This window comes from Notamacropus eugenii, chromosome 3, assembly GCF_028372415.1.
Source record: "Notamacropus eugenii isolate mMacEug1 chromosome 3, mMacEug1.pri_v2, whole genome shotgun sequence".
NCBI lineage: Eukaryota > Metazoa > Chordata > Mammalia > Diprotodontia > Macropodidae > Notamacropus > Notamacropus eugenii.
The window spans coordinates 436266337-436282037 of record NC_092874.1 but is presented as its reverse complement, the minus strand read 5'-3'; the positions used below and the strand labels follow the sequence as shown (position 1 = coordinate 436282037).

Sequence of the window (15701 nt, the reverse complement as noted above, 5' to 3'; positions counted from 1 at the left end):
ATTAAAAAATAGTGCCCACCTCATGAGGAACAAGTGAGATAAAGTAAAATACTCTGTAAATGTAAAGCTGTTGTTTCTGTTAATATTGTTGGCTAAAAATCATAGAATTTTGAGGTTGGAATAGATCTCAACATCTATCTAGTCCAAGCTATATTAGAAAAAGAGTCCTCACTAGAACACAGCTGACAAGTAGTGAGTCACCCAGATCTTGCTTGAAGAACTCCAATGAGGGGAACCCATTCTCACTAGAGTAAGAATTCTTTACCTAGATTCCATAAATTTCCAAGGGATTGATGGATAGATTTCAGGAGAGTCCATGAACTTGAGAAATCACACCTTTATTTTCATTAACCTCTGGCTAAAATTTATCACTTCCTTCTATTATTTAAAAATAGTATTCTGGGAAGGGGTCTGTAGGCTTCAGCCAACTTCCCATAGGGTCTGCCCATCACACACACACAGATACACACAGACACAGATTAAGAAACCCTGCTTTAAAGGTAATATCTTCCACTTGAGACCCTGGACAAATTAACCTCTCTGATCTTCAGTTTCCTCATGTATAAAATGAAGAGGTTGGAACACATGGTCCCTAAGAACCTTCCCAGCACTAAATCCTGTAAATCATGTGAATTAATGTGGCAAGTACAGGAGAGATGAGAGAGTAAACCAGGGTAGATCTGGTCGAGGGTAGGCTGAGTCTCGACATGCTATTTCAGGAGCCTTAAGGTTATCTGAGGATGGATGTTAGGGAAGCTTCCATATGCTCCATGATTTAACAGACCTGACTAAAAAAAAGGAGGGCTCTAGAAAACATTGTGACTCTGTAAAAACCTCACAACTCTATAAAATATTAAAAAAATATTCCCTTTAATGCTTCCATGAACTTACCATACAATTAACAATGAAAACTGGACAAGCCTGAATACTTTAGTGTTTTCATCAAATAAAACTTATAACAAAGTTGATCCGACATATTGAATGATATGCATAATTACTATTGCACTGCATGGTAATTAGACATCAATAATTAGCAGCTCACACAAATAACTTCAATTAGTATTACTTTTATGCAGTCAGACCAAATGTTTGCGGTTCTTTCATTCTCTGTTCTCCATGATCTATAATCAGCAAGTGATGACAGTTTCCTTAATGCCATGTTCAGCTCAGTCCTCCTCACATATCCACACTTACTTCTGCACATAATAAGAGAGGAAGCTCTGGCATACAAGTTCAAGGATAAAACTCCCTGTTCTCTTGACTGTGCTGCTTCTTACTCTGCCTTCTCTCCTGTATCACCAGCATCACCTGAGGTGTACATCATCTGTTCCCCACTCCTGGCCCCATCCCTAGGCATCCTAACTACCTGGGGTGGCATAATTCTGGGTCATGTGGACAGTCAAGCAGGGGTGACTGAATGAGGATTGGGGAGATACAGGCCAGGCTAAGGAGAAAGATTTCCAAAAAAGAATACTTGGAAGAACCACAGAATCCCATAAAACCAAAAATCTTAGAGAGGGAAGGTCTCCTTATAGAGGTCACTTTATTGAAATAGAAGAAACTGCTTCTATGATATCTTCCCTCTCCCCAAAGTGGTCATTCAGCCTCCAGATGGAGATTTCCAATGATGGGTATGTCACTATGTCCCAAGGCTGGTTATTCGACTTGAAGATACTTTTAATTGTCGGGAAGCTATTTACATCTATCTAAAACCTGCCCCTCCAGGGCCAAGCCAAATTTTAATCTCTTAAATGACAAGTCTTAATTTCTTGTTTGTGTGACAGACCTTCAATACTGAAGACAGCTACCCCTGCAAGTCTTCTCTCTTCTGCAGACTAAATATCTATGGTTCCTTCATTTGATTCTCATATGGCATTTCTTTGAGGTCCTTCTCTGTCTTTTTTACCCTTCTCTAAATTATCCATATCCTTCTGGAAATATGGCACTTAGATGTGATCTGGCCCAGGCATGATACAGAGACCATCACTTGCTCTGCCTCTCAGTGTAGCCAGAGATCACTTAGCTTTTTGGCCACTTATAACACTGTTGACATGCAAATCACTAAGAGGGAATGTTATTCAACCATACTTCTACCATCTTGTACTTGTGAAGTTGATTTTTTGAATCCAAGTATAGAATTTGCATCTGTTCCTATCATATTTCTTCCTGTGAACTATTGATCTAACTTTATTTAAATCATTCAATCCTTAACCCTGTCATCCAGTGTCTGGGGTAGCACTCTCAGCTTTGCGATATCTACAAATTTAATAAGCATGCTCTCCATATTTTTATTAAAGTCATTAACAAAACTATTAAATAACATGGGGACATTTCTAGTCATCCTCAACTTATTCAGTCTCTATTTTTACAAAATGATGCTATAATATTAACAATAATAATAATAGCAGCTAACACCTGTATGCTACTTTGTGTTCATCTTTGGTTACCCTCTCTGGCTTCCATCTTCTGTACTTCTTTTTTAAAAATCTAAGATGCCCAGTGAATTCCTGGTAGATTCACATTGTTCTCTTTTAGATAGTGACCCCTATTCTTCCAAATTATAATGTTGTGTTATTTTGTTATTAGATTTTCATTCTTGAGAGTTTCCTACCCCTCTTAGATTGAGTTACTTTCTAGAATTTTAGGCCATGCTATACTAGTCATATATTCTCAGAACCTTTTGAATTCACGCTTTTGAAATCTAGGATGTAAGTCAGACTAAGTTTGATCTTCCTCTCTTTTTCTACGATGAATTCTAGGATGGCATGGTCATCTCCTCCCAAGGTTTGCATCATTTCTACTTTAGCAACCAATTCTTCTCAGAATTGAGTCCATATTCCTATTGCTATGTCCCTCTTTTGAAAAATGAAAACTGTCGTTAAGTTGAATCAAGAATTCATCGGCTAGTCTGCCTTTTACCAAGACAGAGTTTCACAGATGTTTGGATAATGAAGTGTTCCACCATTACCACATGACATCTCCATGTCAGTATCTTAATCCATTTTCAAGACTCATCACATAGTTCCTCCTTTTGTCCAGGTGGTCTTATAACAATGCTGTGGTCTTTCTCTGCTTTTGTCGATGCCCACCTAAATAATACTTGCTACCATGCTTTCCCTTTCTGCTTTCTGGATGAATTATATCTTCTTAACAAATAGTGCTTTTCCATTCTGTTCCTTTAAAATAAAGTATATTCCCTTTAATAGCTATATTCCATACAAGCCATTCCCTAGTTGATAAATGGTCAAAGGATATGAACAGGCAGTTTTCAGAGGAAGAAATTAAATCTATAGTCGTATGAAAAAATACTCTAAATCACTATTGATTAGAGAGATGCAAATCAAAACAACTCTGAGGTACCACATTACATCTATCAGGTTGGCTAACATGACAAAACAGGAAGATGATAAATGTTGGAGCAGATGTGGGAGAGTTGGAACACTGACTTATTGTTGGTAGAGCTGTGAGCTGATCCAACCATTCTGGAGAGCAATTTGGAACTATGCCCAAAGGGATACAAAAATGTGCATATATACATTGACCCAGCAATATCGCTTCTAGGACTGTACCCCAAAGAGATCATAAAAATGGGAAAGGGTCCCACGTGTACAAAAATATTTATAGCAGCTCTCTTTGTGGTGGCCAAGTACTGGAAATCGAGGGGATGCCCATCAATTGGGGAATGGATGAACAAGTTGTGGTATATGAATGTAATGGAATACTATTGTGCTATAAGAAATGATGAACAGGAAGACTTCAGAGAGGCCTGGAAGGACTTATATGAACTGATGCTGAGTGAAAGGAGCAGAACCAGGAGAACTTTGTACATAGCAACAACCACAGTGTGCAAGGAATTTTTCTGATAGACTTAGCCCTTCACAGCAATGTCAGGACCTAAAACATTCCCAATGGACTCGAGGCAAAATGCCTTCCACATCCAGCAAAAGAACTATGGAATTGGAAAGCAGAATGAAGCAGAATATTTTCTCTTGTGCTGTATTTTGTTTTGGTTTGGTTTTTCTCATGGTTTCTCCTATTCATTTTAATTCTTCTATGCAACATGTCTAAGGTGAAAATGTATTTAATAGAACCCATATAAGATTGCACACCATCTCGGGGAAGGAGGGGGGATAGAGGAGAGAGGGAGGGAGAGTAAATCTAAGACTTATGGAAGTGATTGTAGAAAACTGAAAACAAATAAATTAATTTTTAAAAAAATAGTTGTATTCCAGTCATTGGTTCCATGCCATTCAAGTCTCAATATACCTATGAGGCCAAATTTTCATACTTCTGTTTGAACCTCTCTAATTCATCTTGTCTGTTACCCAGACTTTGGCATTTGTATGTATGGATCAAAGATACTACGACTGGTGGTTGGGGCGCTCCTTCAATATCATTTCCTATAAATTATTAGTCCTATCTACTGACATTTTTCCTGCATCATTCTACATATTGTTTGTGGTAGCATGAGTCTTGGCAGATACGTGTAGGTAGTTTTCTCCCTCTTCTTCCACTTTCAGTTTAAAACACTCCTGATCAAACCACAAGACTGTACTTTAACAGATTTTTATTATTCTCCACTCCTGGCCAAGAGCTTATCTTTCCTCTGTCTTATACCATGATGCCTCACTTTCTTTAAGGCATGTCTTCTACACAAAGCCTTTCCTGATCCTCCCAACTATTAATGCCCTGCTCTTAACTAACCTACATTTTTTTTTCTCTTTATACTCATTGTATACATGGTTATATATGATCTTACTATTTCCGCTGGTAGAAAGTAAGCTCCTTGGTGGTTGGATTTACTTCACTCCGTATTTATATTCTCAGTACCAAGCACAGTCCCTGGCACCCAATAGGGACTTCATAAATTTTTGCTGATTGACAGAAGTGTCAGACCTGAGGCCCACTGCACAAGCAGCCAGCAAAACTCCCTAATGCTTCCAAAGATCAGATTAAAATGTAAGTAGGAAATGTTTGACAAAATAAATAAAAATACAATACAACCTAATGTTGATTTGTGATTTTTTAAGTCAATACACCCCTTGCAGGGATTTGTTTCCATTTGAGTCTGACCCCAGAGTCTTGAAATTCAAATCCTATTTTCAGATGCCACTTTCTCAATCACTTATGTACTTCTAAAACTCTGCCTTCCACTTCTGGAGACCAGAATCAATAGCAGAGAATAAAAATACTATCTGTGCCCCTAAAAGTTCCAGTTTCAATTTAATGCCCATGGCTATATAATCCAGTCCATAGAAATGCTTTCTAAGCTCCTTCTGACAATATTATTTAACCCCACAAGAGTCATTACAAATGGGTAGTGTTTTGTAGGGTTGATACAATTTGAGGTTCTCTGTCAGGCCGTGCATTCATTTTATAGAAAAAGAGTTGATCTCTCTTATTTTTCAAATAATGTTGATAAATAACCACCTCTAAATCCCATAGTGGGAGTCACCAAGCACACCTACTTGGCAACTTATGCTAATTATTATCAGTTGACCTCTCTTGAAAACACCAAAGGACCTACATCATCCTTTGTGAAGTACAAGAAGAAATCCTCAGAGATTCCAGTGCTCCCCTCTATGGAAAGAGCTTCAGACCAATCCCAAGAGCTCCAAATGTTTAGTGGTCCTTCATCCTCTTCTCTAAATCCCATCTATCCTTCTCTCAACCTCCCGACTTACATTCGGATTCTCTGCCTTGTCATGTCCCATCTTTTATTCTTTCAAAGACCTCTATGTTTCCCTGATAAGCCTAGAGAGAAGAGATATGTTCTTCCAGCCTTTTCACCTTCCTCTCTAGGAGGAAGACCAATTCACATTTAGTTCCTACGCGACAGCTGTTCCATGTCATTGGCAGAACAAATATAGCACATTCTCTACAGGTGATTGAAAGAGGAGAAGAGATTTGTCCTGTGCTCAAGCAGAGAAGGGGGGTGGGGCGATTTGGGGAGAAAGAAAGAGAAAACAAGAAATGGATCTTTGGGAATTTCTGTTTGTGGTCAAGTAGAGAAGGCTTCAGGTCCTGGAATGGGGGCTAGAAGAAACAGATGATTTTGACCCCAAATGCCCTTTGGCCCTCAGTAACTACTGGAAGGAGGCTGGCAGCAGTTGAAGGTGGACAAATTCAGCCTATGCTCTCTAGGGAAGGGAGAGAACTCAGAAGAGATCAAAAGTTGTCCCTTCTGATCCCATCCCATGCTGCCCTCTATCCCCCTATAAACCAAAATGACTAAAGCAAGTTTTTTCATGACTAGGGTCAGGTTTGGTATGACTAGGGGGTGGGAGGTGGGGAGGGAGGAAGGAATGATAGGATGCCTCTTTGTGCTCCAAACTCTCCTCTCTCGGCTCAATGATTCCAGAAATTCTGGTGGAGGGAAAAACAAAGCCTTTTGATCCCACAATTAGAGATAAAAGGTTTATTATAATGCAAATACTGTGGAAGAGGATGGATGTGTCACCTAAGTGCTTTCAAGGTTTACCAAAGTGGATTTCTGTTTCAGACAAAATTCAATGTCTCAGAGCTTTGCCAAAGACCCTTGTCACAGCAGCACAGAATGGTACACTCACCTGGGAAAGTGCAAGCCCTTTGCAAAGTCATACATACCCTTTCCTGACCTCGTCACCTCCTCACCTCCCACACCCCACCCCACCCCAACTTGCCACCTTCAAAGGATTCAGAACTTCTACAACAGAATTTGATGTCCATTCATACCTCTCTCAAAGGAATTTTTAATGTCATTGACTTCGACCTGTGATCCTGGCACTCTAAAGATGCCTTGCTGCTGGAGACCTGGGAAAGCAGAAAATATGAGATAATCAAAACGTTGAGCATGTGAATGATTCCCTCCCCGCTTTGTTCCTTCCTATCCACATCCCAACCTTGCATGGCACCATTCGTAACAAAGGAGAGGGGATCAGTTAGGAAGTAAAAACACTGGGCCTGACTAGCAAGCAACTAGCAAAGAAAATGCCTTTCTAGAGCCAAAGTGGCCATGAGCTAGAAGCTTTAAAACTAAGCTTCTGTGATGACAAGGAGTGGGGAATAAAAATGGATTTTTTTTTGCTATTGTTTCCATATCTTCTCAGAAACATAATTAAGAATCTTCATACCCTGGCAAGTGCCATAAACAACACTGGAGGAAGGAAATCTGAAGTCACGGCTCTGACTGATCAGTGTGGAAGGAGGCAGCATCCTCACAACACCCTAGCTCAAGACTCTTGCTAGGGAAGCTCGTGGGGAGGAGACAAGGTGAATTTACCTTAGTTTGCCATTTTAATTTTTCTTACTAAGCAGTTGCTAGACTCTCCTCTTTCTAGGCTGCAGAAGGGCTGAAAGTGTTGTCAACACCTTCTAAATTCAGTAGCCTGGAGCAAAGCCCCCAACACCCGGTCTTAGTTAGCTTACTGCCTCAACTCCAGGCATCTGAACTTGAATCCAAGTCTATGGAAATACAGCTGGGAGAAAAAGGCTATACAAAATCTGTATCTACATAAGGTCAATTTTTAAAACTAATTGAAACAGGAAGCTATCTTTTGACAAGATAGGGTAATTATAAGATATATGTCTTATTAAATCTACTACACTATAATTCCCTGGGGAGCAGAGACCCTGTCTTATTTACTTTTGCATTTCAGACAGTTTCTGAGTATAAAGTAGTGTCCAATAAAAATTTACTGAATGAATTAATGGTTGAAAGGTCCAATAATCAAATAGTGACTCAAACCAATGATTGATCAACTGACTTGAACAGTAAACAAAGTTAGAGCTTAAAACATTTAGAGGGGGGAAATATGTATACCCCGTCCCTTTCCTCCATTCTTTCTTTCTTACTTTCCTTTATTCTTCTTCCCTTTGACTCTTTTCCTCCCCCTCCCTAGAAAGCACCCATACAGAGAGTTTGTATAGAACCAGAGCATATATGCAACCAATTAGGAGGAAGCCAGGGAAGATGAGATCTTCCCACCACCCACCCCACCCAGATGAAGGTGATGGTGTGGTCAAGGGCTTACCGTATAAATTGATATAGCGGATGCAGCTTTCCACCACCAGGGGTATTGCCTGCCCTGAGTCCTTAAGAAAGAATTAAGACCTTTTTCACTTGGTTTGATTTATAAAACATTTGGACATAATCTCAAGCACACATGTGAGCTCCAGCTGAAAGATGAGCACCGCCCCCAAGTTAGTGAGAAGCTGAGCAAGGAGCTGCCCCACCTTGTCATCCTCATGAGCAGGTTGGAAGTGATGAGGAGTGATCAATTATGCAGGAAAAGGCATGGCTACTCTAGTATAGGAGAAATGCTCTGTCTCGTGACCCAGTGGAGGGAGAAGTTGTGGTTCCTGCAGCTGTAGCTATCTCTTCACAGAGGATGTGCTCAGGGTACCACTTCTGGCTAGCCCTCCCTGTTTGGGGTGGATGGGAGGATGGTGTAGATTTGGGTCCTACTGCTTCAGCAAGTCCCAGTTCCTCTGAAAAGCTAGGGGATAGAGGAGATGGGAGATTCCCAATACTCCAGAGACACAGGTAGCTTATAAACCAAAGATGTTCTAGAGTAGAGAGGATTCACAGTCTCTCACTCCCAACTTGCACCATCCCAGCTCTGGGCTCTAGGGGTTCTGAAGTAAAAGGGTAGGAACCCAACTCCTCTTCTGGAACCTTGCAATTGGGCCATTAGCTCAGAAAGAACACAGGTTGGGAACAAAGGCCACTTAAAGCTGGTCCATCAGCCACTGAGAGCCTGGGGCATTGAAGTTTATTTTTAAATAATCTAAGCACTTTGACATTCTCTTGAAAGGAATAAATGCTAGAGCTAATGTTCACTGCCTGAGTAATGTTCAATGAATGTTCAGGGTGAACCACGTGGCCCCAAAATGTCCATCTGAGGTATGACTGTTTTCAATTTCCTCTTTCCAGATTGACGTTTTATGCAAAAATTTTCATTCCCCAGGATCTGGGTAAAAGATGGATTTTTTTCATGGTTCAGTTGACATTCAACATTAACCACTCCTTCAGGCTAATGAGGGACATTAGCTGGTTGTTCACCACGAATTGTAACATTACTAAAAGATTTGGAAAAAAAAAAAAGTTCTCCAAATCCTGTCAGTTACAGGATTATATAATATTAGAGTCAAAAGGAACTTTGAGATCATCAAGATCAATTCTCATTGTACAGAGAAGAAAACTGAGACCTTGAGAGGGGAAGTGATTTGCTCAAAGTCATATAAACATTTTAAACCAAAAATGAAACACTCATTAGCTACCTTAAAAAATAGGAAAACAAGTGTGGACTACATGGCATGCCTCACAACAGGGAGACAACTTACTGGGATTCTTTACTTTTCCCCCTAACCCTCTAGGTAATACTTTCCTCTTCTCAATGAAAACGTGGAGAGAAAGAGACAATTGGCCAATTGGTAAAGGGAATGTGGTTTTTGTTCTGGAAGACATTATCTGGGAGGGGGAAACACCAACCATTCCCCTCAAACCAAGAGGAATGAAAGACCTGTCTAGTAAATACCTGGTTCCTGGCTCGAGCATTTCTTCTTCCTCTGATAACCATAAACAGAAGCAGCAGAGCAGGAGAAAAAGAAAAGATTATGCCAGAATGGGATCAGTTAGAGTAAGCATATCCTTCAGAGAACGTGAGAGCTCAGATGCGATGGCAGCCAAGAAAGGGATTGGCCAGGTGGGGCCCACCCCAGCCCTGAGCCTTGGGGACCAATGGGCTCCTATCACTTGCCACATGTCTCAGACCAAAATTCTAACATGGTTCCTTCTCTCACCCAACCTGGTGATTCAGGCCAAGGTAATTCCCAGAATCTCTTTGTCTCATCCAAAGGCAAGACTTCACTCTTGTGAAGGTGATTCTCATACCTCTACACGATTCTTCCCCAGAGATTCCTTCACACATTAACCTTACTCCTGATAAAAATACATTACCTTTCCAATGTCACTTTGAGTGAAATATGCCTTGATGCAGGTTGAGGGAAGGTGGGAGGGTATACTGGAAATCTTTGGAGTCACAAGATCATTCATTTAGAGATAGAAGGGGCCTTAAGTGTCATCTAAGCTAATGCACTCATTTTACACGTGAGGAAACTGAGGCCCAAGAAGCAAAATGATTTTTACAAGGTAACATAGCAGCAGAGCTAGGATACAAACCCAAGTTTTCTGATTTTGAGGACAGTAGGTTTTTTTCCACAACAGCAAAAGTGAAGCCACTTTACCATGAGAAGTTTTTGTATTTCAATAACCACCCAGAGATTACATTCCATCTCCTCTTCATATCATATTGTATACATCTAGTTATTTTCAAGTTTATTTTCTCCTTTTGAATATGATCTCCTTAGAGGCAGGGACTTCTTTCATTTTTCCTTGCATTCCACTCACTTCAGTGCTTAGCACACTAACATATAATCAACTCTTAACAAATATTAATCGACTGACATTAAGCCAACTGGACAGATTTTTCATTTGAACCACCATTCATTCTACCTCTGTCTCCTTCATCCAGCTGGTCTGTATGAATTTTGGACTATAAGAGGAAAAGAAGTATAGTTTTTTAAAAATTATTATTATTGTCTGATGACATGTTTTATAGACGTTAGGGCCCTTGGGCCTTGGAGATTAGTGGGAACAAAACCATCTCATTGAAGCTTTTCAAGAAGATGGGGCTAGTGTGCTGGAAAACTATATGACAAACTACAGGAAACTCTTTTATCAAGTATTTTAACCCACTAGAATTCTCCACTAAGTGGCACCACTATTATATCCATGCTTGCTCTTAGTTATAAAAACACAGCATGGCAAAAAAAAAAATCTTTTGTAGCAGTAACTTAAAATCTCAAAATATTGAGATTTTCTCACAAAGTTAGATTTCCTATTATAAAATCAGATTCTATTCTAACACCAGAGCAGAGAGTCACTCTTAGTCTGAAATAACAAACAGGATTCTGAAAACAAACACTATGCTTGCAACTACAAGGTAGAGTTTTATTACTCGATGTGACAAATTCTGTTATTATTTACTCAGTGCTTATTACCTAAGGAATTGCTTTTCCTTCATACCAGCAGCATCATTAGTTACCTGTGCTGATGCTACACTAAATAACCTTTCATGAAGGTGACATTTCAAAATTAATGAAACATCTTTATTCCTGTAAAGTCTTACAGGGAGATTTCTGAATCATTATAGAGTGATTAAATTATGTTCAGAATAGTTTTAGGGTTAAGTGCATTTTACTATATTTTAAATCTTTTGAAACATAATAAAAATAAGGCCCAACTATTAAATAATGAAATTGATCAATGAACAAGAACACTTTCTAGCGGGTCTGTAAGACTATTACTCTCTAAGCAGTTACCTGAGACTCTCTATATTTATTCCAATGACGATGCCATCAGTACGAACTCCTTTTTGGAAAATGTCTTCAGAGCCACTTTCTTAGCCAAACAAGAAAATCAAGCTTAGAAATATTAACATCACATCTTGTCTTAGATCCCAAACGCTATCACAATTTGGTCACTCATCTAGTCACCAGATTTGCCCTAAATGATGTTGGATTATTTCCAAAAAATTAAATATACCTTCAAACAAGAAATATTTGTCACCATTTGCTATATTAGGAAAATCAGGCAATAGGCTAAAAAAGGAAATTACCAAGGAGAAATTCCAGAAATATGTGGAAAAAATGGCAGTATCATTGGAATAAGGCTTGTAGCTTCCTCAGTTGATGAATTTCAAAAGATAACACTGATTTGGATGTTTAGGATCTGCTCCATTTTTTGAATATCAGCCATATTATTTTATATAAGCCACACCTTGTGAGGCAGGCTTAATTTCTATGTCCCTCAACCTCCTGAATGTGGGGATGGGGTAACGAAATTAACGAAATGTCTGATCTTCAAATGGTGTAAATTTCTGTTAACCAGATTATTCAATTAACAAGAATAGTCCATTCATCAATATCAACAGAGTTTTACTGTTTACATTTTTTAAAAAACTCAACATATGTTGAGACCTAGATCCTATCTCCACACTTTTGTCTATGCCATTTTTTTCAGTTTGCAATATCTTCCCTGCTCTGCTCTACCTCTGTCATTAGACTCTTTGCTTCTACTGATCATAAAATGCCTTGCATTATTACAATTTTATGTGTGTATGTTCTATCTCCTAGTTAGGATATAAGCTTCTTGAGAGTAGGAATTTTTATCATATTTCCTTTCAACCTTTATACACTTAGCAGAATTTTCTACACATAGTATGAACTCAAAAAATGTTTATTAACTTATTTATTAATACAAAGATTTAAGATGGGAGATACTGGAAGAGACCTTTTAAGGAAACTATTTGTGGATGGAGAGCAAATAAAAGAAAAAAAGGTGGAGGAAAAGGGGATTAAATCTAGAACAGGGTTCCATCTTTTCCAGGAATGACACATCCCTTGCCATGGAATTACTTTCAAGTTAAACTCTCTCCTTAATCCAGAAAGATGAATACTTAATTTTTAGGAAAATCTCCCATAGTAAAATATTACCTCCTTGGACATTCATCCTCTGCAGTTCTTGCCACTCTCAAATAACAATTTCACCTGAAAATATTCTCACCTACCTCTTCTTTCCCAATACTAAGCACCCAAAGGTTACCGCCCAAAGACCTCTTGGGATTTTGTTTTGTTGGTGGGATCTTTCTCAGAACCTTGGACTATCATCTTAACTTCAGTCCAAGGCCACACCCTACTGACCGACTGAACAATAGCCCTATGCTGTACCACCCTCACCCCTCTCCAGGAAAGGCAGCAGAAGTTGGCAACATTTGCTCATTAAAGCAGATGCCCACTCCTCCCTCCTTCAAATTCCCTGCTCAGAGAAATGCTTACAGCAGTGGAGGGGGCAGGATTTTACTGAAGCAGGATTAAGAGCTCTTACGGGAAACAGCAACTTCTCCAGACACCTAAGTGTTTCATTTTCTGTAGATGGTATCTGTCAACTAGACAGCATTTGGCTCTCAAACCAACCAGCTGGGCGAATTTTTTTTTCTCCTTAAGTAATGCCGAGAATAACGATTTTCTTCCTCAGCTTGCTCTCTTCTCTCTCACTCTTCCCCCACCTGCTAAACATCAGTGAGTCTTCCCAAAAGGGCTTTGCCATCCACCTCAAGGTGTTACACCTAAGGCAGCTTTCTGTTATTTCAGCCAGGAAAAGAGAAAGTGAATTCACAGGAGATACGTGGGATTTATTTTTCTTCTTGGTATTTTAAGTGGGTGTTACATGAGATGATAGATGTAAAGCATTTTGCAAAGCCTTAAGTTTGCAATAACAAGAGAGCTGTTATTATGATTACTAGTAGTAAAAATAATTAGAACCTGTGACTCCAAAGAGTATACTCCCAACTCTAACTTCTGGTGAGGAAAAAGAGCAGGACAAGAGAAATAAATTGTAAAAGGAAAGGCTGTTCAGAGGAGAAACTAATAAATATAGAATATGCTTTCCTCCTCTGGTATCATGCCAAGTTTTTGTAATTATTATTAGGTTTTTTTGTATATGATCCTCAGGGATTTCTTTCTGTTTCTCTCAGTAAATCAGTCCTCTTAGTCTGGGGAAATAGGAAAGAAGGTAACATCAGGGTGTTCCTTTAACTATATCCCCCACACCCAGGGCTGCTGTCTGCTGTGATAAGATATGGCTGACTGAGATTCATGTGCCAGAATTTCATTTCCACTTAGGTTGCATTGGGGGTTGTCACTCACTGTCTGCCTTTATGAGCTCGAGGCTCTTTTAGCATCTTGTTCCTGCCCCACCCCTAACAGCGCACAGGATGGTGGGAAGGAACTCAGAGGAGACAATGGCTTAGATTGGAAACCTTCACGGAGACCCAGAGCGGACCAAGGCCCAGGCCCCCACAGACAGAAGGCATGGCCCACCAAGGCAATGGATTAAGTCTGTAGCAGGAAAAGTCTTGGCCATTAGGATGGGTGAGTAGCAGGAAGGAGAAGGGAGGCTGCCATTACATGTGGAGCATTCACAAACTCTTCAGGTTCCCCAGCAAGTACCTTAATGAACGTTTCCATACGGCCGTTAAAGAGTTTATGATTATACACTGAGAGAGGCCTAGGTCTCCTCATTTTCTGTGGTTTAGGGGGAAGACATGGGGGCCTAGGGGAAAACGGAACAAAAAATATCAACAAAACAACCATTGGAAACAGGCAAGTGGAAAAGCTCTGAGAACTCAGGGCCAGTGAGGTGCTTGGGGGGTGGAGACAGAGGACAGAAGTATACCACCGTAGCCCCTGAGTCCCAGGACTTCTGTTTACAGCACTCCATCTGTAAGCCTTCAGAAGAGTATGACTATACTTCAGTGGATCTTGAGTACCCACCATGGTAAGCAGTTTTGAGGATTAAACTGTTAACGAAACATGAGCATGTAACTGAAATACATGCTAAATCACTACTATTCAATTGGAAAAAAATAATAACATCATGTCCCAAGGACCACCGCCATGGAAATCAGGAGGTTGGCATCCTGAAAAGCTGACAAGATGGAGAAGAAATTAGGAGAGAGAGGTAATCTGATAGCCTGAAAAAGCAAGAGACTTTCAAAGATAACTATAAAGGGTAATTTCCATTGTTTTGGCTGAAATTCAATTTTCAATTTCAGTAAAATTATCTTCCTAATGTCTCTCAGCATTTCAGATGCGCTGGATGAATCTGATCACATCGGCCTGCTAGGAACCAGGTCTAAAAGGGGCTCTCACTTGAACGAGATTTAGAAAAGTTGAATTAGTGCTTGAACCAGAAACCACCAAATCTAACTCCAGTCCGTTAGCCCCACGGTCTGTCAGCTGGGCTGAAAGTGTCTTGCTTTGGTTGAAATTGTCTTTTCCTGAACTCTACCACAGACTAGCACAGCCAAATAAAAACACCAGCACGATTCACCAGAGACAGTGAAACAGCCACAGACACTGGACACGTTTCCAAGGTTGCTTAACATGCATATACCTGTGGGTTTCTATTTGCTCATCTTTTAGGATAGCCTGACTCAATAGGGCTATTTTCCTGGAATATTCTATTTGAGATTAGGAAAAGTTCCCACCAACCAAGGAAAAGGGTCACAGTCTTAGAGGTGGAAGCTAGTCCAGTAGTATCAAACTCAAATAGAAAAGAATCCCAGGAGATTGATACAGATTGACTTAAAAAAAAAAACAAATTTACATTAGCTATGTTGTATTTTATTAAACATTCTTAAATTGCATTTTAGTCTGGCTCAGGTCTCACTAGGGAGTTTTCCCTGCACCAGCTCACTGGCCACAAGCTCGGATCTCATTTTACAAATGAGGAAACCGAGGCCTACAGAGATTTAGAGACTTGCCCAAAGTCACACAGGTGACTTTGAATCTTCCTCTGAAATGAGATCTGAATCCAAGTGTTCCAAGTCTAAAGCCAGTCTAGGGGCTTGAATAAAAATTTGGAAACAATATTGGGGCTCCTCTGTGGGGGTTAAATATAGAGTTCTAGAATTTTCTGCTTTATAGGTGAGGAGACTAACACCCAGAAAGAGAAGTGACTTGCCCAAGGTCACACAGTTAGAGCTGGCAGAGATTGTCAAACATGCAAACTGGAGCTTCTGCCAGGTCAGTCATGGGGTAAACCCGGAGACAACAGCATGGTTTCCTCCCTGCTACCAGGCCACTTGTTGGCTTAC

The 15701-nt window shown here is 39.9% G+C and overlaps 1 protein-coding gene across 6 annotated transcripts in view; it reads right to left on the bottom strand.

Moving 5' to 3' along the window:
* The window catches only part of SRGAP3 (SLIT-ROBO Rho GTPase activating protein 3), a 269566-nt gene that overhangs the window by 40157 nt on the left and 213708 nt on the right, over positions 1 to 15701 (bottom strand). For 3 of the 6 annotated variants that reach the window (XM_072598587.1, XM_072598583.1, XM_072598586.1), the window contains exons 12-14: positions 14053 to 14155; positions 8013 to 8073; positions 6715 to 6792 (exon numbers count right to left, since the gene is read on the bottom strand). In XM_072598587.1, coding sequence (XP_072454688.1) covers positions 6715 to 6792; positions 8013 to 8073; positions 14053 to 14155 — 242 coding nt within the window. Of the gene's footprint in view, positions 1 to 6714; positions 6793 to 8012; positions 8074 to 9518; positions 9550 to 14052; positions 14156 to 15701 lie in introns of all 6 variants that reach the window. The other 3 variants (XM_072598588.1, XM_072598585.1, XR_011964714.1) reach the window with 2 other exon arrangements.